The sequence below is a fragment of the Rhinoderma darwinii genome, chromosome 3 (genome assembly GCF_050947455.1).
Source record: "Rhinoderma darwinii isolate aRhiDar2 chromosome 3, aRhiDar2.hap1, whole genome shotgun sequence".
In the NCBI taxonomy this organism is placed as follows: Eukaryota; Metazoa; Chordata; class Amphibia; order Anura; family Rhinodermatidae; genus Rhinoderma; species Rhinoderma darwinii.
The window spans coordinates 13,181,460-13,208,291 of NC_134689.1; the positions used below are offsets into that span (position 1 = coordinate 13,181,460).

A 26,832-nucleotide genomic window follows, 5' to 3' on the forward strand; every position below is an offset into this window, starting at 1 on the left:
GCTGGGAACACCCATTTATAGGGTTTTTCCTGTCTTAGATGTTTCTGGCATATCTATAGGATATGCCATATATGTCAGATAGATGTTCGTCCCAGCTCTAAGCCGCACCTATCTCAAGAACGGGGGACGACTACATACTATCCATTACAGAGGTAGCCGGGTTTACGGAAATAGCGTTGTTCACTGTGCTACGCTGTAGAAGTGGATAGGAGTCATGAAATGGAGTTGCGCAGTAAGTGTAAGCTCGGCCACCTCTCCACATAGTCTCCTCCTGGATGCGACGGTCGGTTCACTGGTGGGGACGAGGTTGGAGGACTTCCGTTCTCGAGATGGGTCTTATGCACCATGCACACGACCCTAAAAACGCCCATAATTACGGGCCCATAGGCTTCTATTGGCCACGGGTACCTTCCCGTTTGCGTACGGGAAGGTGCCCGGGCTGTTGAAAAATATAGAACGTCCTATTTCAGGCCGTAGTTACGGCACGGGCAGGCCCATAGAAATCTATGGGGCTTCTGTAATTCCGGGTGGCTACGTGTGTGCACCCGTAATTACGGGAGTGTTGGTAGGCGACTTCAGGGGATTTCAATTTTTGAATAAAGAGAAGCAGAGAAAATGGCGTCTGAGCGATCATGTGACCCTTTTAAGGGGTTTGGACATGATTGTGACATTTCCAGCCCCCCTTTTTTTTACAGGTCCTGGTGGAATACGGATGACAACGGACCCGTATTTACGGCACGGGTCCCTAAATACGGGTTAAAAACATGTGACAAAGGACCCGTATTTACGGCCAGTATTTACGGGAGGGGAAAAAAATACGGTCGTGTGCATGGGGCCTTAGAGCTGGGATCCGCAACTACTAAACATTTTTTGGCATAAATGTCTAAGATGGGAATACTCCATTACATGATGGAGCTGCTTGGCGCCCCCTAGGGTTGTGACCATTGCAAAAATTCCGACCATGATGTATTTTCGGCTATAAACTTCTGGTCACTCGCAGCTTCTTTTGTTCTGTGGCAATGCTGCAGGTTTGCAGTGACCTGTGTTGACACCGTGGAGCCCCAGCCTAAAACGTTATGAAGGTTTACACATGCACACTGGTATATCCATTACAGGAGTATTTCGTCCACAGGTTAAGGCATATCACTGGGATTTGCCACACTTTCTGATCTGTGATGGTCTGACTGCTGGGACCCCTACTGATTGCTAGAAAGAAGAGGCCTCATCTCCTACATTTTTCTGCACAGTGCCATGGCTGTCCAGGCATTGTGCAGGTACTGCAACTAAGCCCCATTTACTTTAACCAGTTCAGGTCCGGGCTATTTTGCGCCTTCAGGACCAGACACCGTTTAGCCCTTTTTAGCACGTGTGAGTTAAATGGCTATAACTTTTTTATTTGTTGGGCTAACGACATGATTTTTACGACGTTTTTTCCGTAGACAATGCAGGTTTCTTTTTTTATCGTTTTTATACACGCCCAGAGGCGTAGCTAAAGGCTCATGGGCCCGGGTGCAAGAATTCAGCTTGGGCCCCCTACCTCTCCCCAACACCACCATCATCATCATACCCCTGCGCGCGCCTATGCCCAGACGCCTTGCCCAACAGCCCCCATAGTATAATGCCCCCACACAGTATAATGCCCCCCATAACAGCCCCGTACCGTATAATGCTCCCCATATCAGCCCCCCATACAGTATGATTCCCCCATATCAGCTCCCATGCAGTATAATGCCCCCAATCTTATCAGCCCCCATGCAGTATAATGCCCCCCCCATAACAGCCCTATACCGTATAATGCCCCATATCTTATCAGCCCCGATGCAGTATAATGCCCCCCCCCCGCAATATCAGCCCCCATACAGTATAATGCCCCCCCATAACAGCCCCATACCGTATAATGCTCCCCATACAGTATAATGCCCCCATATGTGTATAATAGAAAAATAACATAATTTCTTACCTATCCCCGTTCCCACGTCGGGTGGAGGATCCTTCGCCTCCTCCGGTTTGTGCTATGAGTGACTCAGCGCAGGCAGGCGCGATTATGTCGCTACATCCCGCCAGCCTGCGTCGAGCCGCTCCGGGCACAGTGAATGCTGGAGCAAGGAGACGTCAGCTCCTTGCTCCAGCATTGAATGGAACCGGGACCTCGGTGAGTGACTCGCGACCCCCCGGAGGTCTTCACACGAACCCCCAAGGGGGACGCGACCCACAGTGTAGGGATGTCACGATACCAAAATTTGCACTGCGATACCGATACTTCGTTTACTTTGCCTTTGTAATAAAAAAAAAAGTTCTTTCGTTTTCTGATGTGAGGCGCGAGGTGTGATGATGAATTTTGAATGTGCCTCACATTAATAGTAATTAACCCCATCCTGTTTCTGAGTCATAATGGGTTAATGTGTAAGGTACATCATGGGGTTAATTACTGTTAGGGCTCGTTTACACGAGCGTGATATACGTGCGTGTGACGCGCGTGCTTTACACGCGTGTCGTACGCACCTATATTAGTCTATGGGGCCGTGCAGACAGTCAGTGAGTTTTGCTCAGCGCGAGTCCGCTGAAAAAAACTCACGACATGTCCTATCTTTGTGCTCTGTTCGCGCATCACGCACCCATTGAAGTCAATGGCTGCATGAAAATCACGCATGTCACACGGAAGCACTTCCGTGGGATGCGCGTGATTCGCGCAACAGCAGTCAAAAGTATGTTTGCAAACAGAAAAGCACCGCGTGCTTTTCTGTTGACAAAAATTCAAACGGAGTGTCATAATGATGGAGGCTGCGCGAAAAGCACGCAGCCGCGCATCATATGGTGATGACACACGGAGCTGTTAAGTGCCTTTTGCGCACGCAAAACGCCCCGGTTTTTGTAAATGAGCCCTTAATGTGAGGCACATGGAGGTTAAATTCATCATCGCACCTCGTGCCCCACAATAAGTGATAGAAAGCAGTTTTTATTTTATTTTTTACAGCGCACACATCATAAATGATGCAAACAAATTCTTGTGCAGGTTATTACGGCCGCGCCAATACCGAATATGTGAATATTTTATGTATTGAGACTTATTTTAATGCTTATTGTAAAAAAGGCGCATGTGTATTTTTTAAAATTTAACATTACTTTATTTTTACTTTATTTTTTAAACTTTAATGTACTGGCATATGTCTATATACTGATAGCACACAGGCATATATCTATATACTGATAGCACACAGGCATATATCTATATACTGATAGTACACAGGCATATATCTATATACTGATAGCACACAGGCATATATCTATATACTGATAGTACACAGGCATATATCTATATACTGATAGCACACAGGCATATATCTATATACTGATAGTACACAGGCATATATCTATATACTGATAGTACACAGGCATATATCTATATACTGATAGCACACAGGCATATATCTATATACTGATAGTACACAGGCATATATCTATATACTGATAGCACACAGGCATATATCTATATACTGATAGTACACAGGCATATATCTATATACTGATAGCACACAGGCATATATCTATATACTGATAGTACACAGGCATATATCTATATACTGATAGTACACAGGCATATATCTATATACTGATAGTACACAGGCATATATCTATATACTGATAGTACACAGGCATATATCTATATACTGATAGTACACAGGCATATATCTATATACTGATAGTACACAGGCATATATCTATATACTGATAGTACACAGGCATATATCTATATACTGATAGCACACAGGCATATATCTATATACTGATAGTACACAGGCATATATCTATATACTGATAGCACACAGGCATATATCTATATACTGATAGTACACAGGCATATATCTATATACTGATAGTACACAGGCATATATCTATATACTGATAGTACACAGGCATATATCTATATACTGATAGTACACAGGCATATATCTATATACTGATAGTACACAGGCATATATCTATATACTGATAGTACACAGGCATATATCTATATACTGATAGTACACAGGCATACATCTATATACTGATAGCACACAGGCATATATCTATATACTGATAGTACACAGGCATACATCTATATACTGATAGCACACAGGCATATATCTATATACTGATAGCACACAGGCATATATCTATATACTGATAGCACACAGGCATATATCTATATACTGATAGTACACAGGCATATATCTATATACTGATAATACACAGGCATATATCTATATACTGATAGCACACAGACATATATCTATATACTGATAGCACACAGACATATATCTATATACTGATAGCACACAGGCATATATCTATATACTGATAGTACACAGGCATATATCTATATACTGATAGTACACAGGCATATATCTATATACTGATAGCACACAGGCATATATCTATATACTGATAGTACACTGGCATATTTCTATATACTGATAGTACACAGACATATCTATATACTGATAGCACACAGGCATATATCTATATACTGATAGTACACAGACATATATCTATATACTGATAGTACACAGGCATACATCTATATACTGATAGTACACAGGCATATATCTATATACTGATAGCACACGGGCATATATCTATATACTGATAGTACACAGGCATATTTCTATATACTGATAGTACACAGACATATATCTATATACTGATAGCACACAGGCATATATCTATATACTGATAGCACACAGGCATATATCTATATACTGATAGTACACAGGCATATATCTATATACTGATAGTACACAGGCATATATCTATATACTGATAGTACACAGGCATATATCTATATACTGATAGTACACAGGCATATATCTATATACTGATAGTACACAGGCATATATCTATACACTGATAGCACACAGGCATATATCTATATACTGATAGTACACAGACATATATCTATATACTGATAGTACACAGGCATATATCTATACACTGATAGCACACAGGCATATATCTATATACTGATAGTACACAGGCATATATCTATATACTGATAGTACACAGGCATATATCTATATACTGATAGTACACAGGCATATATCTATATACTGATAGTACACAGGTATATATCTATATCCCAGTACATTAGCCTGTGTACAGATAGTACACAGGCAGTTGTTAGGACATACCTAAGTATGCCCTAACAACAGGAAATATGCTAAGACAGCACTGGGGTCCTTCAATGGACCCTGGGCTGTCTGCCCATATATGGTATGTCCCTCAATCGCGTCACAGGAATTCCCTGTGACGCAATCCAAGGGGCATCCCCTCCTTCTCATTTTCCCCTGAATGCTGCAGTCCGTTGTGATCATAGCATTCAGGAGAATAGCGGCGGAGAGGAGAGGTTTCTCTGATCTCCGCGGTTATAGAGCGGGGCTGCGGCTGTGTAATACAGCCATTGCCCCGCTCCTGACATTAAGTGCGTGCGCGCGGTCAGCATGAGGAGATGCGGCCGGCGCTGCACTAGTGAGCGGCGGTTCAGGCATTGAGGACAGAACATGGTGTTTTGCAGTGCGCCCGCCATGTTCTGTCTTCAGTGCCGCCGCTCATTAGTGCAGCGCCGGCCGCATCTCCTCATGCTGACGGGCGCGCACATGTCAGGACTCAGGAGCGGGGCAGTGACAGTCATGTGTACTATACTGTATTGTGTTAGATTGTGCAGTTTGCGGTGGAGAGAGGAGGGGGGGCTGTGATTTAAGGCCCCCCCCTCTCCACCGAAAACAGCACAATACAACACAATACATTACAAGGCATCACAACACATTACATTACAACACATTACATTACAATACATTACAACACCACACAATACATTACATTACAGACTGCAGCTTACCTGGAGTCCTCCGAACCGACTCTTCCACTCCACTGACTGGAAGCCGTGTCACGTGACAACACGGTCACATGGTACACTAAGTGTACCATGTGACCGTAGTAACCAGGAAGTGCCGGCTTCACGGCACAGAAGATTTATTTTGGAAGCTTGCTGTATGGCAACGGGACCCCTATAGCTACGCCACTGTACACACCTTTTTTTGCTATTTTAGAATTTTTATTCATAAAGTTTGAAAATAATAGTAAAAAAATAAGCTTTTTTACGTTTTAGCTATTTTTTTTTGGTAATAACATAGTTTTACCCTAAAATAGACCTTTTATTTGCGATCGTCATTGTCTACCGTAAATTTTAATATATTACATGTCTATATTAGGGTAATTGGGTCAGCGCTAGCGTTACAACAATGATTGGCGGGGGGGAACGTTTTTTTTTGGGATGGGTATTTTATGTGTATTTATTATTAAAAAATGTTTTCACTTGACTTTACTATTTATTTATTCTATTTTTTTATTACTATGGTCTGTCCCTCAAAGGTCAAAGAAGACCTTTGGGGAACTTTATATATATTTTTTTCTTTCTTTTACACCATGTTTTTCCACTGTAACTGGAGCTGCACAGCAGGGAAATCAGCCCTCTCATAGTGACGATTGTCACTAATAGGGCTGTGCTGGGTCTAGTAAGACCCAGCAGCAGTCTGTCAGTCACGGCACCCGGCGATCATGTGATGATCACCGGGAGGAATAGAGACAGCGCCGCTGCTGCTGTCTCTATTCCTATACACAGCGTTCATTGAGCGCTGTGTACAAGTCATCAGAGAAGACAGAAGCAGTGAAAGCTGCTTCTATCCTCTCCTCAGGGTCCCCGGCAGTCACTGAGAGCCGGAGACCAGATATTCAGCTGCCCGATCGCGCGGGCAGCAAGTTAAAACCCGAGCCGTAAAAAGTCTATGGCTCGGGTTTTAAGGACCCTGGCCGTAAAAACACAGCCAGCGGTCGGGAACCAGTTAAAGGGATGTTCCCATATAGAGACATTTATGACTTATCCACAGGAGCATGTGAGCTACGCTGTTTCCTAATTCATGGTCGGAATTCACCTTCTGCCGTAACACAGAGCAGCAGAACAGGGTTTAGGTGGCCCCATTCTAAAAATAGGTGCGGGTCCCAGAGGTGGGACCCACATTCATCCGGTAGATACGTCATAAATGTCTCAGCGGAAAACCCCTTTAAAGGGCCACGTTATGGTGGCCGCATGCAGATGAAACCACGCCCACATGCGGTGGCCAATGGCTGCACAATTTCGCCGGTAATATTGTGCAGCCATTGGCCACCTCATGTGGCATGGTTTTGTCTGTGTGCGGTTGCCACAACATGGTAGTGTACCCTAAGGGTATGTTCACACAGAAATTTCTGTAATTTTGAGGCAAATTTTGCCCTGACTGCACTTTCTTTGCGGATTTTAGTTTTTTCGGCCGCGGCCATTGAACACCGCTTGCAAAAATCGGAGCGAAAAACGCTTTCTCTGCCTCTTATTCATGTCAATGGGTGGTCAGAGACGGAATCGCGGAAAGAAAGAGTATGTCGCTTTTTTTTCCGTTCGCGGGACGAAAACGCCTTCGCCTCCCATTGAAATCAATGGGAGGCGGTTGTAGTTCTTTGCACAGTACCTGGAGTAGAACTGCTGCTGCTGTCCTTGTACTGCCTGTGACGTGGAGGAAACCGACAATAAATAAGAAATTCTCCTAATGGTTTTAACTCCATGACCATGACTCACGATGATTTCTATGTGAGACTTTCCATTCTTATAGTCATATGGATGGACATGACTGCTGAGTTGAGGGTTTATCGTTTTGTATTTTGTGATTTTGTATTTTCATGTAAAAAGCTGTCTAAGGGTCTGTTCACATCTGCGTTGGAGCCTCTGTTGCTATTCTTCCCGTCAAAACATCGTAACCTGACACCCTTTTATAAGTCAATCTGGTCTGTCGGGTGGCAGTGTTAATCTTTGTATGACGGATTCGGCACTGCGTGTAATGGTAACCACAACGCAGATGTGAACAGATCCTTACTGCTGCCAGTACTCCTAGAGAAAGCCTGTGAGTCCTGTTGCCCCCGCCCACACACAGTGATTGGCAGCTTTTCCTGTATGACTTTGTATATACATAGAGTTGTCAATCACTGTGGGCGTAGAGAATCTCTCTATGATCAAATCATGAAAAATTATATACCTCCGAGCTCAGCTTCTTCTCTATCCTATGCTGCCTGACAGATTTTGAAATACCATGAGCACCTGTGGCACCCACTCTGTAATATCCACCATATTGAAATTTAGCCACAGAGAAACGCTTTCCGTCTCTGCTCCCTTACCACATTCACAAAGAATGGCTAAATTTTAGCATGGCGTATCGCGCATTACTTACACCTCGTGGTTCAATGGCCCTTATTGGGACTATTTTACAATTACCTGAGGTAGTGATCTGGAATCACCAGGCTTGGTTGAACCTGCAAGGTTGTACTGTGAAGCAAATTCAAATCATGTTTACCTTTACAAGCTGCGCAGGCGAAAATGGGCAATTCGTGGCAAAACCATGTGCTGTTTGTGCCGCATGGTTCTTGACCACACGGCATAGTACTGCCGCACGGCCGCTGTATGTACGGCACCCTAAGGGCTTGTCCACACGTAACGGAATTACTGCAGAAACGAGCAGAAATTCCGCTGTGGAAAAACTGCACCCTTTCCTGCGTTTTTTACTGCAGAAAATTGTGCAGATCTTGCTGCATTTTTTTCATAGTTGGGAGATGGTGACATCTCCTCAGAAAAACACAGCAATTCAGTCCACTTTCTGCAGCAGGAATTGACATAAGTGCCTGTTCACATCAGCATTGCCCTTCCGTTGAGGGGTTCCGTCAGAGGTTTCCATCAGGTAAGCCCCTCAATGGAAAGGCAAAAGGAAACCTTAGCTTCCGTTTCCCTCACCTTTGATCTCAGGGTGACGGAAACGTTCTTAATGGTTTCCGTTGGTCACCGTTGTGACAGGGTTCAGTTGTTTTGACAAAATGAATAGCGCAGTCGACTTCAGGCCCTAATACTAATGGATGTTCTGTAATTATGAAATTAATCCGCATAGAAGGTGCACTATTAATGGGGTCGTACACTACCGGACGACTGATGACCTATCTATCAGATAGCTCATCAGTATATCATTGGTGCTCGTCCGACACCCGGACCCCGCTCCGATCAGCTGTTCCGGCTGCCTGCAGGCCCTGGATGTCATTGCACAGTATGCAATGTATGGAGCCAGAAGCAGTTTGCTCCGTAGATTGCATAGCGGCCGAGCTGCAGCTCTGCTCCTATTCACTTGAACAGTACTGCAGCTCGGCCGCTATTCCGTGACCGGAGCCAACTGTTTCGGCATGGACGTCCAATGTCCGGAGGCAGCCGGAGCAGCTGATCGGTGCAGGATCCGGGTGTTCGGACCCCCACAGATCAAATACTGATGACCTATCCGGTGTATAGGTCATCAGTTGTCTGGTAATGGACAACCCTTTTAAAGAAAAAGCATTTATGTGTAAAACTTTTCGAGTGTCGGTTTCAGCTGAAATACTTATTAACATAACTATATTTGATCCATTAAGGAAAGTCCAATTTAATGGATGCGGTTAGTTTTGTAATTGGAGAAAGAACGGCTAACCTGAGAGTGAGGAGCGTTCGAGAACTCCTTCATGGAGCAAACATAGGGAGACCGGTCTCCACAACTGGCGGCGTGCACCTGGTATATCATGAGGAGAACGGGGAAGAGAAGACTTTCTCCAGGATTATTGCAGGTATGAAGGAAATAAATAATTTGATGTTACAGGTTATGCATGTATTGTGGAAGCTAAACATTTCTCCAGTGGTCCCCCATACCGGCACCCGACTGCAGGGTGATGCCAGTATGTACGGCATGTGACCGCTGAGGCCAGCAATTGGCTGTTAGTGACGTGTGCCACGACGGCACATCGTCGCTGCTGGAATGTAAACAAAGACCAGCGGGGGATTTAACAAGTAAGATTTTTTTTTTACTATTTTATTACGGTTTCTGCTTACAATTTTTATTTGTACTCTTAGGGTATCTGCGCACACAAACTCAAAAACGTCTGAAAATACGGAGCTGTTTTCAAGGGAAAACAGCTCCTGATTTTCAGCCGTTTTTTAATCATATTCGCGTTTTTTACGGCCGTTTTTTGGTGCTGTTTTTCTATAGAGTGTATGAAAACGGCTTCTTTTTCGCGGCCGTTTTTTTACGCGGCCGTTTTGAAAAATGGCCCATCGGAACAGGACACCGGTTTGCCCATTGAAATCAATGGGCAGATGTTTGGAGGCATTCTGCTATGTGTGCACATACCCTTAGACAACCCCTGTATGACTAAAACACGATTGTGTGCAAAAAAAAAACCCGCATATTGACGTAAATACAGCCTAACAATAATTTTGAAACCGTGCTAATTTGCGGAAAAACCACATGACCGCTCTGTGTTCAGTGTGCCCATCATGGCCGCTACTTGTGCCCTTACTCTAGGGCCCTGTTTTCACGTTGGAATTGTTGTGTTTTCTCCGACGCAGTTTTCTCCGTCAGAATCCGTGTGAAAAATGCTTGTAAAAAGCATCCCATTGCTTTCAATTAGGAACCTTTCCGTTTTTTTAGATGGAGCGGAAATTACAGTGAGCAGAATTGCAAACTGCCTCGCTGAAAATAAATAGCATCACGTCACTTTGAAAACGTAGTAGAGTAACCTAAAGAAAATTAACCTCATTGTATGGGGCTAATCTGTGTGCAGAAACGCGTCAGTTTTTATTGCAAAACCGCAGCTGAATTCAGAGGGTCAGCCTCTATTGTACTGTATTGTACTCTTGATTTAGATTTGCTCAGCTATGTTAGTGAGGTTACTGTTAAATCTATATGTTTCATATAATAATAGTAAAGTTTGTTTCCAGGAAACTCTTCAGAATATCGACTGAATAATAAGCAAGTGGGTCGTGCAGCGTATGTTTTGGAGCTAGAAACAATTGGAATAATTGTAAAGGCCAGAAACTGTCTAGTGTTTCAGGTAAGGGTATAGTAAGCTACAGCAACTTACAGGGGACTTTGATATGTTACACATTTTCGTTGCCTTTTAGTCAGGGGCGCAGTTGGGCGTGCTGGTATGCCATATGCTGGTGGGTGCCGGGTGGAAGGGGTCAGTTCTGCCTTGACCTGGTTATTTAGAAATAGGTCAGCAAACTGAATCTTTGCCACGAGTGAAGGTAAGCCTATCTACGTGTCTGCCTTCAGTGGCATATTTCACATAAATGCCTGCTATTGCTAGAGTTGGGCCCCTAAAGTCACCATTTACAAGCTGCAGTTGTAGCAGTAAGGGCTTATTCACACGGTGTGGTCATATTGCAGTTTATTACCGCAAAATAGAGGCAAAACAGCACAATATACGCTAAAGCACGGCCAAACTGGTATTTTGTCACTAGCTTATGTAATCACTGCAATAAAGCACAATTTGATCGCACCTTGTGAATAGACCCTACGGCTGGATTTCCACGAGTCGGATGCACTGCGTAAAAATATGCAGCGTATCCGACCTAAAACCCGCAGCTAATTCTGCCAGAAAAAGTGCGCGAAATTGTGCTGCAGTTTTTCGGGCGCAATCTCCGCTGCGGAGACCTGCTTTTGTTAAAAGAAAAGGCCTATACTATACCCCTGGCCGAAGCCATGGTGACGCATCCCTCTGTTACAGCCTGGGATTGGCTTCATCAATCACATGGGATGAAACGTCATCCTAGGAGTCCGGGCTGCACTCAGTACAGTGGAAGGCGTTGCTATGACAATGGCCAGGGGTAAGTAAAAGCTTTGTTATTAATTTTAAATTAAAAAAACGTGGTTTTTTTCCTATTTGCAGTCTTTTTTTGCGGCGGAATCGCAGCGTTTCCGCCACAAAAGTCGCAATACTTGACTATTTGTTGCAGGTTTTACATCTCCATTGAATTTAATGGGGAAAACCCGCAACAGAAGAGCAACGAATACGCAGCATAAATTAACATGTTGCGGAATTAAAAGAAAACACGCCACAGGTCAATTTACAAAAGTTTTTGCTGCAGATTTTTTTCTGCAGCACGTGCACGTACTCATTTACTTTGCTGCTACTGTAAATGCTGCGGAATTTCCGCACACAATTCCGTTTACAGAAATTCTGCAGCGTTTACGTGTGATCTGGCCAGACAAAATTGAAGCAGCTTTCGCAGTCAATGAAACATAACCATGGAATGAAAAAAATAGTTTTCTTCATCTTCACACACCGTTTAATAAGGCAAATTTATCTTTAGCCCCTTAACGCCGAAGGACAGATATATCCGTCCTCGGCAGCTGCTAGTTCGCGCAGGAGGACGGATATATCCGTCCTGTGATGGCGCGGGTACTGACACTGTACCCACGCGATCAGCGGCAGAAGCGCGCTCCGATTCCGGCAGTTTAACCCATTAAATGCCGCTGTCAATAGTGACAGCGGCATTTAATGTGTTTGACAGAGGGGAGGGAGCACCCTCTGTCACCCCATCGGCGCCTCCGCAAAGAAATCGCGGGTCGCCGTCGGGTTTCCATGGCAGCGGGGGCCTAACAAAGACCCCCAGGTCTGTCTTCAGCATCTGCCTGTTAGGCGATGCCTCCGGCATGGACTAATAGATTGCCTGTGAGTTTTACACTGACAGGCAATAATGCTTTGGTATACTAAGTATACTAAAGCATTATATATGCGATCAGCAGATCGCACAGTGAAGTCCCCGGGTGGGACTAAAAAAAAAAATGTAAATCAGTTAAATAAAGTTCGTGAAAAAAAAAAAAATTACAGTGAAAATCAAATAAAACTACTTTTTTTGCCCAAAAAGTGATTTTATTTAGTAAAAGTGTCAAAACAAATAACACATACACATATATGGTATCCCCGCGATCGTAACAACTTGAACAATAAAATGAACACCGCCGGATGAACGGGGTCCAAAAAAACAGCAAAAACCAACGGCAAAATTCTCTCTTTTCTCCCATTCCCCCCATAAAAAATTAAATAAAAATTAATCTATAAGTCCTATGTACCCCAAAATAGTACTAATGAAAACTACACATTGTCCCGCAAAAATCAAGCCCACATACGGCCACATTGACGGAAAAATAAAAAAATGACGGCTCTTGGAACGCGGCGATGCAAAAACAAGTAATTTTTTTCTAAAAGGGTTTTTATTGTGCAAACGTAGGAAAAACATATAAAACCTTTACACATTTGGTATCCCCGTAATCGTGCCGACCCATAGAATAAAGTTAACATGTTATTTATGCTGCATAGTGAACGGCGTCAATTTATAACGTGAAAAGCAATGCTGGAATAGCTGCTTAGTTTCAATTCTCTCCTAAAATAAAGTTAATAAAATTAATCAATATATTATAAGCATCTAAAAATGGTACAATTACAAAATACAACTCGTCCCGCAAATAACAAGCCCTTATACGGCGATGTCGACGGAATAAAAAAAAAGTTACGACTCTTGGAATGCGACCGTGAAAAAACAAAAAATAATCCTTGGTCATTAACGTGCAAAATGGCCCGGTCATTAAGGGGTTAAAGGAGTTGTCACGATTAGTGAAAAGGGTCTTAAATGCTTCCATTATAGTTATTTCTCTGTTTAGGTTCCACTCCTGGTTTTGTCTTAAACATACAGATACAAAATACTGACCAAATCGGCATGGTGAGCATGTTCTTTTGTTGCCATGTGGCTGATAAGGGGGTTTCACAAAATCATCTTCACAGTAAGCGCTTGTCAACACGTAACGGAATTGCTGACAGAAAATACGCAGCGGAATATGGTAGCAGCATAGTGGGTGAGATTTAACAAATCTCATCCACATGCTGCGTAAAATTTCCGTCCTGAAATTCACCTGCGGTGTGTTTTTTTTTTTTCATTTTTCATTCCTGCTGCGGAAAGTGGACCGAATTGCTTCGTTTTTCAGAGGAGATATCACCATCTCACAGAATTGAAAAAAACACAGCAAAATCCACACCGTTTTCTGCAGTAAAAAACAAAGGAATTGTGGTATTTTTAGCGGAAATGCTGCAGAAATTTTCTGCAGCAATTCCATTACATGTGGACAAGCCCTTAAAGGGAATGTTCAAAAAATAGCCTGAGTGTGTCGCTGTTTCTGAAGATCCCTTTAATTACGATAGAATGTGACTACGCATGTGCAGCCAATTTTGAGGCTGGGAACAGGGACTTTGTATTCTTGACAAAAATCATTGTCCCAAAGGTTGATCCTCAATAACTAGAGCTGCGGCCCCTTGTACAGTACAGAGGGGGGTATCGGCATTCGGACCCCCACAATCAGTAAGTGATGGCATATCCTAGTGATATCACATAACTTTATTGGGTAAACCCTTTTAACACATATTGCCTTAAATGGAGACCGGTCCGCTCTACTATTAGCCCAAGCGGCACAAAAAAATATTGTCATTTGGATAATAGGGGCAAATAAATAACACAGTGAACACATAGTTATAAGTCCGCTATATTCATAGGTGGAACGCTAACCCCCCCCCCCACCCCTCTCAGCAGTAATTTGGGGACTGTTTGTATACATGCAGATACGCAGCAGCCAATCACGGTGCAGAGAGCAGGGGAGGGAGGCGAGTGTTTCCCTCATGAGTCAGCTCTATTTTTTATTAGGTTTTAATATTTTTGTATGCCGTTTTGGCTAATAGTAGAGCGGACATGTGCCTATAATATGCTAAACTTAATAGGGCAGCTTAGTATGATCACAGATCAGCATGTTATAATGACAGGTTTGATGACCTATTATGCCAAACAGCACCAAAAAATATAGCTGAGAAGAAAGAAGACAGAAAACTTCTAGTTATGAGTCCACTTTATTCATGATCCTGAATTCCTGCCTTCTCCTTCCACCCCTTTCATCAGTGATTAACCGTTCACAATATGTACAGGCAGATATATCGGGGGCCAAAAATCGTTGAAGGGGTGCCTTTGGTATGATGATGTCCTGTCTTAGTTTTTCTTTATAATTTTTCTTTACGTTTACATAATGCCAGGGAGAGGTGGAATCTATTGCAATGAAGAAGCCTAAAGAAAGGACTCGACTTTTTGAACAAATAAGCAACTCCTTAGAATTTTCTGAACAGTATGAGGAAAAGAAAAAACTGATGCTACAGTCTGAAGAGGATGCACAGTTCAGCTACAACAAGAAGAAAAACGCAGCAGTGGAGCGAAAGCAGGCCAAGCTAGAAAAGGAAGAGGTGGGTTTCTTAAGACTAGACAGCTGTTGTTCTATTCTAAGGGACAGTTCACACAGTTTTTTAGCGCTGATATTGACGCGGAAACTGCGGCAGAATCAGCACCTAGAAACGCCCCAAAATTCCCTACATTGATTTCAATAGGAGGCTTTTGGGCTCTTGTGGAAATAATGGCTTAGGGTACATGGGAGACAGACCCAAGTTTAGATCAAAAATAACAAGAATATTACAGGCAAATTAAAGCATCACTGTAAACCAGCTCTGGTGGTCTAGGCTAGAAGAGGGGTTAAAGGGGTTTTCCCATCTTGGACATTGTCCAATAGATGCGGGTCCCACATTCCCTTTTATAGGAGTTATGGAAACCGCGTTGCTGAGCGACCACCTAATCAAGAAGTGACCGGGAAGCAGTGGGAGCCGAGCAAAATAGAACGGGAGCTGCTAGGGGGCCCCGTTCTAGACATAGGTGCATGTCCTAGAGGTGGGACCCGCATCTATCGGACATTTATGACATATCCTGTGGATATGCCATAAATGTCCAAGATGGGAAAACCCCTTTAATATCTGATTCATTGGTAGAAATGTCAGGGTGGTCCGGCACTGCAGGGGCCCCCTGACTCCGGACTATAATACGCAGACACAATGTATAGATATTATATGTACACAAACAAAAATGATATACCAAATTCCTGTCCGGTCTAGTAAGGCATTTCCATGTAATAAATGCAATGTACATATACTACAGCTTTGTAATATTGCATCATTTATAGTTGCATACAGGCAAATTAGTACAAAAAAGAAAAGGTTTTAGGAAAACTGTGATGTCAGACGGCCCTCTGTGTGAACCTACATTAAAGTCTGATTTATAACTTCAGATTTATTGCAGTATATTTTGTCTCTATGTTCTTGAATCTGATACTCAATATTTTGGGATATCTGCAGGCTGACGGCTACAACAAACTACAACAACAAGTAAATGACAGCAAAGTGAAGCTCCAGCTGTTTCAGCTTTTTTACAATGAAAACAAACTGGAATCTTTATTGCGGAGTCTGGAAGAAAAACAGGTTGACACAAACAGCCAAAAAGAGCGGCTTACACATTCTGAGTCTGAACTAAAAGCAGCTAAGAGGGAACTTGGAAGGGTGAACAGAGAACTGCAACATATTGAAAAAGAAATAAAGTAAGTGCATATTAGCAGAAATGTTACCTTGATCATATGAGATGTTGTAGCCAGGGAAAATGTGTAAAAATTCTAGTGATCGCTGCTAGAGGAAACTTACTGAATAAAGGTTCATACAGATCCTTTTGGATTTGTATAAAAATGTTTTTTGTAAGCTCTTAGTCTGGGTTCACACACCCTATTTACGGACGGAATTCGGGCGTTTTAACCTCGAATTACGTCCGAAAATACGGCTCCAAAGAGCCGGCAAACATCTGCCCATTCATTTGAATGGGTTTTACGATGTACTGTGCCGACTCAAAAGACGGCGGGTAAAAAAGACGCCTGCGTCAAAGAAGTGCCTGTCACTTCTTGGGACGTAATTGGAGCCGTTTTCCATTGACTCCATGGAAAAACAGCTCCAATTACGTCCGTAATTGACGCTGCGAAAAACGCCGGCACAATCCATTACGTCTGAAATTCCGGAGCTGTTTTCTCCTGAAAACAGCTACGGAATTTCAGCCGTATCGGACGCTGCCGTGTGAAGATACCCTAAAGGCCGGATTTACACGAGCGTGTGCGTTTTGGCACTTAACAGCTCTGTGTGTCATCACCATATGATGCGCGGCTGCGTGATTTTCACGCAGCCGCCATCATTATGACACTCTGTATGTTTGTAAACAGAAAAGCACGTGGTGCTTTTCTGTTTTCAATCATAGTTTTGACTGCTTTTGCGCGAATCACGCGCGTCACACGGAAGTGCTTCCGTGTGCTGCGCGTGATTTTCACACACCCATTGACTTCAATGGGTGCGTGATGCGCGAACAACGCACAAATATAGGACATGTCGTGCTGCGTGAAAATCACGGACTGTCTGAACGGCCCCATAGGCTAACATAGGTCCGTGCGAGGCGCGTGAAAGTCACGCGCGTTTCGCGTACGTATATCACGTTAGTCTAAATAAGCCCTAAGTTCGTGGGCATGGGCCTCCTGTGCTTTTCATTTTTATTTTTTTTCAAACTCGTTTTATTGAAGTATTGTACAAATGCAATCATTATATGTATATAACGATACACCGGAGATAGCAGAGATTGAATGAATCGTAATTGAACAATATCTCAAGAAATGCACATATGAATTCAGACATTAGCAGTAACAGAAACTATATATTGTATAACGCATGTAGCCTCAACTCATTTACATCAATTGTGTGTTTGTGCTGTTGAGTTTTGAATATAATTTTAAAATAGATATAATATGTGTAGAGCCTCATACGGCTCGTGTGGCTCCTGACTCCCCAATCCCACGATGAAGCCACGCATCTGCCCTTCTGTGGAGGATCAGGATACGCTCTGTGTCCGGAGCTGGTGTATAGATCCTGCAACAATTACTCTGAGTGAACTTCTATGTGATTATTTTAGGGTCATAGCTGTATGACTGCCACATTTTATAGGTAATTCTGTGTGACAAGCAAAATGGTATTGACAATTCTGTGTTAATGGAGTTATCCGGGATTTTAAAATTGCTGGCCTAGCCTTAGGAGAGGCCATCAATATTAGATATGTGGCGGTCCGGCTCTTAGGACCCCTGCCGATCAGCTGTTTGGAGGGGCTGCAGCACTTGGACAAGGCGCTGCAGCCTCTTCGTTGTTAACATCAGTTTAATGTCTGTTCGTAATAGCACACGACGTTGTTTCCATAGCGGCTGTGAGAGGTATTGCAGCACTTTCCTATTAACTTGAAGAGGTCGCAGCGCTCGCGTGAGCTGATCGGCGAGGGAGCCGAGAGTAGGAACCCCACCGATCTAATATTGATGGCCTATTTTAAGGATAGGCCATTCATTTTAAAATCCTAGATCGCCCCTTTAATGTTGCAACTGTACTGGTGCTGCTATTTGGACTACACAGTGGGTACTGCAGTGTGGAATATCTGTAAGGTGGCACCAATGAGTAGCTACTACAATAGTTCTACAATACCAAGTACATAGCAAATAGTGAAGTGAAGCTTTTATACAAGAAGATCCAGATTTATACTGATTTGTCTTCATGTTTTTTTTTAGAATTAAAGAGATATCATTAAATAACTTAAGACCCCAGTACATTAAAGCAAAAGAAAATACTTCCCACCAAATAAAGAAATCCGAGTCCACTAAATCCTCCTTGAAGAATAACGAGAAACGCTGCCAAAAATTGGACCAGGAGATTGTGGAACTGGAGATGGAAATCAAAGCAATTCAGGACACCTGGAAAGAATTCGAGAGGAAGGCGGAAGAGGAACATTCGAAAAGACAGGTTGATGTTGAGTTGGAGCAAAGTCAGGTAATAGAAGACATCAATATCAATTTCTGTTTACAGCAGCTATTTTTTATTTTTTTTGCATGGTTAAAACTAACATTATTTGGCTAGTTGCGTGTCAATTGTTTATTACATCTAGTTGGGTGGTGAAGTCATGTTGTACAGTCTTAGACCCCATGCACATAACCGTAGATTTTATCCGTAATTACGGACCCATAATTTTTTCTATAGCGGTCGGACACCTTCCCATATATTTAAGTAAATATTAAAGTTGTTAGTAACCAGTCTGTCTCAGATTACTCCTCTCATGGCCGACTTTCACTGATCAGAGAATGGCAAGGAACCTTCACTCTATATTTGACTGATACATTGATATTTTTACCTAAAAAAAGTTGGAGATTGGGGGATTTTCACTTTGTATTGTGTAAAGTAAATATCATTGAGCAATTTTAGGAGACAGTGATTTGTCTTTACAGCTAGAACAGTACAGATTGTTGAAGGACGCGGCAAGGAAGAAAAGTGCTGTTTTGCAGCAGCAATTAGAAAAATTGAAGAGGGAGCAGAAAACAAACCAGGAGAAGTTATCAATAGATCTGAGGAGACTGAAAGAAATAGAGGTGAATGCATTGTGTAAATCACACAATCCGATATTTTGATATTTTCTGCTATATTTAACAGAACCACTTTGCTTGTTTTATTTACAGGGGAATAAGAAGTGTGTTGAGGAACAGATGGAAGAATACCACAGACGTATAGGAAAATTAGAAGATTACATTAACACTTGCATGTACGTATTATATTTTCAAGCACCATATTTTACCTGTATCCAAATAATAAAGTGCATTTTTTTAGGTCATACGCGTGGCCACCTCTCTATTAATTTTTTTTAGGCAGGACCGGGGTCGGGGGACATGCAGATATGCCATAAATATCTATGATGGGAATACACCTTTAATACTGTTGTTAATTGTTTGCCTGGAGATACTTTCCTTACAGGATTTTTCCCAGTAAAGTGAATGAAAAATGTTTTACAGAAAAGCTCTGGAAGAGCACAAGAGCCGCGAGGAGCAACTTGTTCATGAAATTGAATCCGGAAAGCATAGGATGACTGAGGTCAATGAGCAGCTGAACAGTACTGTTAGCGAACTCCAGAACGCCCGAATTGATTACCATGAAGGAAGCCGTCAGAAGAGGAGAGTGGAAATCCTAGACAGCATGAAAAGAATGTATCCTGATTCTGTGGTAAAGACCTGGGGGGATAACTTAGAAATTATAGCTGTAATTGATAGAATGGACTGTGCCTGGTAGTCACAGGTAACAAAACCACCAACCAAGCCAAATGTGCTGCACAGCAACAGCTTAAAGGGGTATTCCCATTTTAGACATTTATGGCATATCCACGGGATATGTTATAAATATCCAATAGATGTGGGTCCCACCTCTGGACCCGCACCTATCTTTAGAACGGGGCCGTCTGATCCCCGTCCTACCTTTTCTCACGGTCGCTGGTCCTCGGCCAATGAGTTATAATGGGATCGGCACTATGGAAACAGCCGAGCTTTCTGAGCTAAGCTGTTTCCGTAACTCCCATAGAAGTGAATAGGAGATACGGAAACAGCTTATACAGCGAGCTACGCTGTTTCTGGACCTCAGGAGCTATGAAAACAACTTGCTGTTTTACGCGGTTTCCGGATTTCCAATTCACACTTATGGGAGTTACGGAAACAGCAAAGATCGGCTGTTTTTTCAGTACTCCCGGCCACCATGTGACCCAGTGTTTGGGCATCAGCGACAGCGGAGAAGGTAGGATGGGGATCAAGGGACCCAGTTCTAGAGATAGGTGTAGGACCGGCATCTATTGGATATTTATGGCATATCCTGTGGATATGCTATAAATCTCCGAGATGGGAATACTCCTTTGAATAGGTTCCACAGGAATTTACATTGATTGCCTATACTTAGGACAGGCCATCATTGTGTGATCCTGCTATCCCCGGAACCACACCAATCAGCAGAATAACAGGGCTTGATGGAGCATCGCAACTCTTTAAATGTTGTACCAGACACAGTAGCGCTTCCGTACATGCGGTTGCATCTGGTACTGAAGCTCATCCTGAGCTAAATGGGACTGAGCTGTAGTACCAGGCACGGCCTGGCTGTGTCTGGTACAATAGTAATGGGTTTGTAGTGTTCCAACAAAAACTGTGGCTGCTAATTCTACTCTAAAGACCAGACCCCCACCAATCACACATTGTGAGCCACTGTTTTTGGAAGAAAGCAGCCATGTTTTTCTAACCCTGGACAATTGATTTAATTCCATTCAAAGTCAAGCCAAGTGCCAATCTGTAGAATTTCTTGACTGCTGCTATGTCCGCTATATCATAACACCATGTTTATGTAGCATTTCTATAATGTACTATATTTGTTTTAGCAACATGAATTGTAATTTTCAATTTTTCTCTGATTTGTGAAGTATGGCAGATTATTTGAGTTATGTCATCCAATCCATAAAAAATATCAACTGGCTGTTACCAAAGTATTTGGCAAATATATGAATGCCATTGTTGTGTCTGCTGAGAAAGTAGCAAGAGACTGCATCCGGTTCCTTAAAGAAGAAAGGGCAGAGCCAGAGACGTTCCTTTCCTTGGACTACCTGGAAGTGAGTTTTAGTATCTATAAAATAACATAAAACAGTAATGGGATTACAGCAGCGTTCCAACAAAGGCTCAATTTCTATTTACAGATAAAGCCGATCAATGAAAAACTTCGAGAAATAAAAGGAGCAAAAATGATGATTGACGTGGTGCAATGCTCCAGCGCTTCCTTAAAAAAAGTGGTTCAGTTTGTTTGCGGTAATGGATTGGTATGTGAGACTGTAAAGGAAGCAAAACACATTGCATTTGATGGATCTCAAAGGCTGAAAGTAAGTTGTATCTAGTGTCTAGATTTGGATGCAGAACCCTATAAAAGCTGCTTTTGAGTCTATTCAAACTTTCTCTGACCAGGTGCAGAGTCAAAAGAGTCTAAATAAATAATGTGAACTTTAACACTAAAAAAAATTGGTAGAATCGCATAAGGTTAAAACTTGGACATACGCTTTCCAAATAGATCCTTGATCTATTTTGTTCCGTTATTCGGTACTTGCATCCTTAATAATGAAAAAATATGGCTCTAATCTTGCTGGAGGCGCTTGCGTTTTATTAGGAGCGCATACAAGGGATGTTCAGACTTCCACATGTCTATCTGCAGCTCTCACAATAAAACCACAGAAGATCATATCAAATCCACAATTCACCAGTACCAGAATTATTGCTGTGCACCTATCTCTAGAACGGGGCCCCTAAACTCCGTTCTATGTTGTGGCTGAAGCGTGTGACTCCCGACTATGAAGAAGAAAACAGTTTCCATAAGTCCCATTGAACTGAATGGTAGTTATGGAAACATCTTTCTTCTTCATAGTCAGGAATCACACGCTTCAGCCACAACACAGAGTGGTAGAACGGGTTTAGGGGGCCCAGTTCTAGAGATAGGTGCGGGTCCCAGAAGTGGGACCCGCATTTATCTGACATTTATGACATCTCCTGTGGATATATCATAAATATCCCTAATGGGAAAACCCCTTTAAGCAATGTGCAACACAAATGATGGGGAGGGGGTAACACTTCCAGCAGAGTGCAGTCAGCATCTCCTTCAGGCTAGGTTCACGCCACATCTGTGGATTACATTTGACTGTGTGCCCCAGACAAATACAGCTGTATCCCTATAACAGCACTTTTTCCCAAACTCCCATCAGCTCTTCTAGAAAAAATGGGGTCCTAGGTACTTGGAGGCCCACCTATCAGACATTTGAGGCATATCTGATGAACATGTCATAAATGGTTTGGTCGGAGTACCCCTTTAAGGCCAAATACATGTTTCAGTGCATTTGTTGCAGCGGAACAAACACTGCATTGAAATGTTATGTAAATAGTATTTCTTGTTCATATCATTGGGGAACACAGCACAATTGGTATAGGCCCCTACCACTGAGAGGCTGACACTAGGTAGGAAAAGTCTCGGCTGCATCCAGGCAGGCCATACTCTTTCCACAGACACTGGCTAAATCAGTTTCAGCCTAGTGTCCATAGGGGGCAGACATGATCTGTTATCAGGTCTGCTGCTATTTTTTATTTGTTTTATTTATTTTCTCTATTTTAGCTGTAGGTGGGTTGTCAGCTTGTTCACAGCCTAGTCAACCCCCTGTGGGTACCGGGAAGTCAGGGAGTTCTCTGCACTGACTCTCCCTCAAATGCCGGTCACCTAACCTAATTTTCTGCCTCTGAAGGTAGAGTGCCAATAACCCCGATATCAGTGCGAGGTTACTGAAGAGGTGACCCTGCGCACACCCAAAGAATACCACTGGTAGCCTTATAGGGGACATATGCTTCTTAATAGGGGGCATACTTTGTATGGGAAAGTGAAAACCCTATATCTGGAGGAAATCTTTTGGGGGAATGCGGGCATCTTATAATTCAGAGGACCTTTTCCTTTACTTTGGGGTCATTTTCCACTTTTTTTTCTGAGGTGATGAAACGAGTGCCTTGATACGCCTCTTGCACCGCTCGTTCCGGCACTGCAAGGGGTTGGGTCTTCTACTTTAGTCCCTAGCTTCATCACAGGCTTCTAGAGGGGCAATCTTTTCTCTCCCTGCACATTTCTTCTGCTAGACTCAGGCTGGGACTGCTTTAGGACATCCCATAGTCCTGGATCCCCCAATGATATAAACAAGAATGTAGAATTTTTGGACCCTAATTTTTTTTTATCAATATATTCATTGGGGGACACAGAATCCGCTGTCTAGTTTGGTTGTTGCTTGGTTTTTGTATTCTCCTACTTCTTCTGTACAAAGTGATTTAGCCAGTGTCTACGGGAAGTGTATGGCGGAGCCAAGACTTTTACTACCTAGTGTCAGCCTTCTAGTGACACGGGCCTATAGCCATGGTGCTGAGTACTAAAATCCTATTTTGTAAGGCCACACTTTTTGTTTTAGTTCTTTTTACATTATGACCTATTTTTGATCTTTTTTTTTCAGAAAAGCAAAAAAAACAAAAAGGGAACTTTACATTACTTTTTACCTTCAGAATTTGCACTTGAAATGTTGTACAAATCACTGAGAGAATATTAATTGCAGTATAATATAACTAAACACTATAAATGGCGTTTTTTCTTTCAGTCTGTTTCCCTGGATGGAACTTTGTTCATGAAATCTGGTGTAATATCTGGAGGTTCAAGTGATTTACGATTTAAAGCTAAACGCTGGGATGAGAAAGAGATAAATGAATTAAAAGAAAAGAAAGATTCTTTAATGAGTGAGCTGAAGGTGAGAGATCTAGATTATTACTCATTTTCATATTGTTGCTATGATTATTGATTTTATTGCCATTTTTTTCCTTTTAACTTAGGAACTAATGAAGATAAGGAGGAAGGAAAGTGATTTAAAACAACTTCAGGCACAGTTACAGGGAACACAGACTCGTCTCAAATATTCCCAGAACGAGTTAGAAGTCATTAAGAAGAAACATCTTGGCAGCTGCTTTGCAGTAATAAAACGCTACTATACCTTTCATGTGCTTTGTCTATAACAACAATGTTTAAGCAGAAGGGCTCAACGCCGTTTTCCAAGATTACAAAAAAGGGTTTGTTTTTCCAGAAACAGCGCCACTCTTGTCCATGGGCTGTGTGTGGTATTGCACCTCATCCCTATTCAAGTGGACATGACTGGCGGGATTTTTGGAAGAAAGAAGGCCCTTTTTTCTAATCCTAGAACCTGTCAGCTCCATATAGGGCAACCTGACATATACCATGACAGTTCACATGAACGTTAGGGCTAGGACTCACTCATGGTTTTTGTAAAGAATCACAGCATTATTGATGTGGGAAAAAAGTTGAAAAAGGATCCTTGTGACCATCGCAAAATATCCAAAGTCGCTTCCAACTTTCTTTTCTATAGAGAAACATTGAAGTTGCCGGTAATGTTTACTGAGAACCGTAGGCGATTCAGTGTCGTCATGAAACCCCAAGTACTGTTATATACTCTTGCTCACATTTCCAGGAGAAGAGGGAGGAATAGTTTGGTCAGGTTGGATTTTTCCAACTTGTTCATATTGAACATGCACGCAGAGCCAAAGCGATAACGCTTGAATTATATTTTTTGTCTTTCATGCACGTACTGTATTTCTTAGGAAAGGGACCACACATTTTATTTTTTTCATTTATTAGAAGACTCTCCATAATGTTATGTGTATATATAAAGATTTTTTTTCTGAGAAATCAATTTATTTTTTATGCAGGAAAGATCCAGGCTAGAAAGTGAGGTCTCTAATACTGCCTCCCAGATCACAATGTTAAAGGAGGAACTGGAAAGGAAAAGAGTAGAAATTGAAGAGCTTCAAGAACAATTGAATAAGGTTAATGCATGAGTCCTGCAATGTAATATTCATTATACGCAGGGGCGGACATATCGCCGGTGCATCGGGTTCGGCTGCACATGGGCCCGGAGGGGGTGGGGGACCACTCAGCTTCCCTAAACGCTGTGCGCATAGATCGACCGAATGGCAGATGGTGGGCGGCCCCCTTCCCCCCCTGTACACTTTTGGCAACTCACAGATCGGGCCACCGTCTGTCACGTGGCCGCGCCGATCTATTACTTAGAAAACATCTTAGTAGGGAAGAGGCCTGGTGAGGCTTGCTCTGTCTGGTGGTCTTCGTCACCTAGTAATCAGCGTCACTGTCAGATGCAGTGCAACATCTGACGGTGACGCTCACTAGGTGACCAAGACCACCAGGTAGAGCACGTCGCACCTAGCAAGCAGCGTCGCTATCTTCGGACCAGTTATTGATCCGGGATAGCGGCGCTGCTGAAATTAAGCCTGATACTGGTTAGCTGAGCCTCTCAGCCAATCAGTGTTAGGGTTCTTCTTGCTCCACCCCCTGAGCCTGCCGATACTTTTACTATGTGGTGGGTGTCCTGAGCGTCATGAAGGGGACTGACTCAAAAAAAAAAACTAGGAGGTAGTGGTTGCTGCCCTGTGTAGAAAATGTTTGGAGTGGAGCTCAGTGGGCAGTTGAAGGGGTTTGACCTTCTTTAACATTTATGGAATATCCACAGGATATACTCAGTTGTTAAATATGGAAATTATTTGCATTATTTATGTTTTATACTTGTGTTCTAAACTAGTAATAAAATGTGCAATATAGATTTGTATACTTTTATATGCGTGCGAGCGTGGTTAGGTTATGGGGGCTCAGGCATATTCTTTGCACAGGGGCCCTCTGCAGTCTGTGTCCGCCTCTGATTATACTAGATTAAAAAACTAGTAATATACTGAGGAATGTGTGCACACTAGGCAAGCTTGGTTTTATGTTGTCCACTGCCAGGTATTTTTCCAGTATTGAAGGAGTAAAGTATGTATGGTTATACCTTAAAACTCCCTAAGAAGCTATATAAATGAAGGAGGGAGGAAGGGTGCGCTCCCTTTAAACCCATCCGCCAACAAATAGATACTAAGGTAAAAAATGTGCAGTGATGAGGCAGCAATGAGGGGCATCGCTCTCACAGAACAACTACCAGCGCACTAAACAGCCACCTGTCCTGTTAGTTGCTTGCCCTTAATCCATATGCAAACTCATCCGTGCACAATGAATATGTTGAATTCATGTATTTAAGTATAAGTGGCTGATGGTCCACAAAGAAGTGGTAAAGGAGACCACTCTGAAGACAGAACATAGGGCCTGTGGAAAGGCTTAGGAGGGCTAGCTCTATGGGGGAGGGGGTATCGGAGGGAACAGTTTGGAGCAGCCACCATCAGATTGTGGGTGTACAAGCTAATATTTTGCCCAATAGTTCATTTTTATTGCAATTTAATATTTGCATTTAATGATACTTTCTTATTTCTTATTACAATAATTTTTTAGACAAATTTGTATTCATTTATTGATGGACCTGTATGTTGAACATTCGTGTTAATTTGACCTTTTTTGTTAAGGTGGAGGATAAAGTGTTCAAAAATTTTTGTGAAGAGATTGGTGTGCTAAACATTCGGGATTATGAGGAGGAATATTTGAAGCAACACCAAGAAGCTGACAAGAAAAGGTAAAAAAAAAATCTGAAATGATATTGATTGTTTATTATTGGAGAAGGTACAGTCCAGCATTTTA

At 42.6% G+C, this 26,832-nt stretch overlaps 1 protein-coding gene across 1 annotated transcript in view; it reads left to right on the forward strand.

The window, feature by feature from the left end:
• Positions 1-26,832, forward strand: part of SMC1B (structural maintenance of chromosomes 1B) — a 44,092-nt gene that overhangs the window by 2,489 nt on the left and 14,771 nt on the right. Inside the window, exons 2-15 of the mRNA XM_075855942.1 lie at positions 9,508-9,696; positions 10,847-10,959; positions 14,986-15,189; positions 16,126-16,364; positions 18,402-18,660; positions 19,113-19,253; positions 19,341-19,423; positions 19,671-19,878; positions 21,110-21,295; positions 21,380-21,559; positions 23,849-23,995; positions 24,078-24,215; positions 24,966-25,082; positions 26,661-26,767. Of these exons, the coding sequence (XP_075712057.1) occupies positions 9,508-9,696; positions 10,847-10,959; positions 14,986-15,189; positions 16,126-16,364; positions 18,402-18,660; positions 19,113-19,253; positions 19,341-19,423; positions 19,671-19,878; positions 21,110-21,295; positions 21,380-21,559; positions 23,849-23,995; positions 24,078-24,215; positions 24,966-25,082; positions 26,661-26,767 (2,311 nt within the window). The remainder of the gene's footprint in view (positions 1-9,507; positions 9,697-10,846; positions 10,960-14,985; positions 15,190-16,125; positions 16,365-18,401; positions 18,661-19,112; positions 19,254-19,340; positions 19,424-19,670; positions 19,879-21,109; positions 21,296-21,379; positions 21,560-23,848; positions 23,996-24,077; positions 24,216-24,965; positions 25,083-26,660; positions 26,768-26,832) is intronic.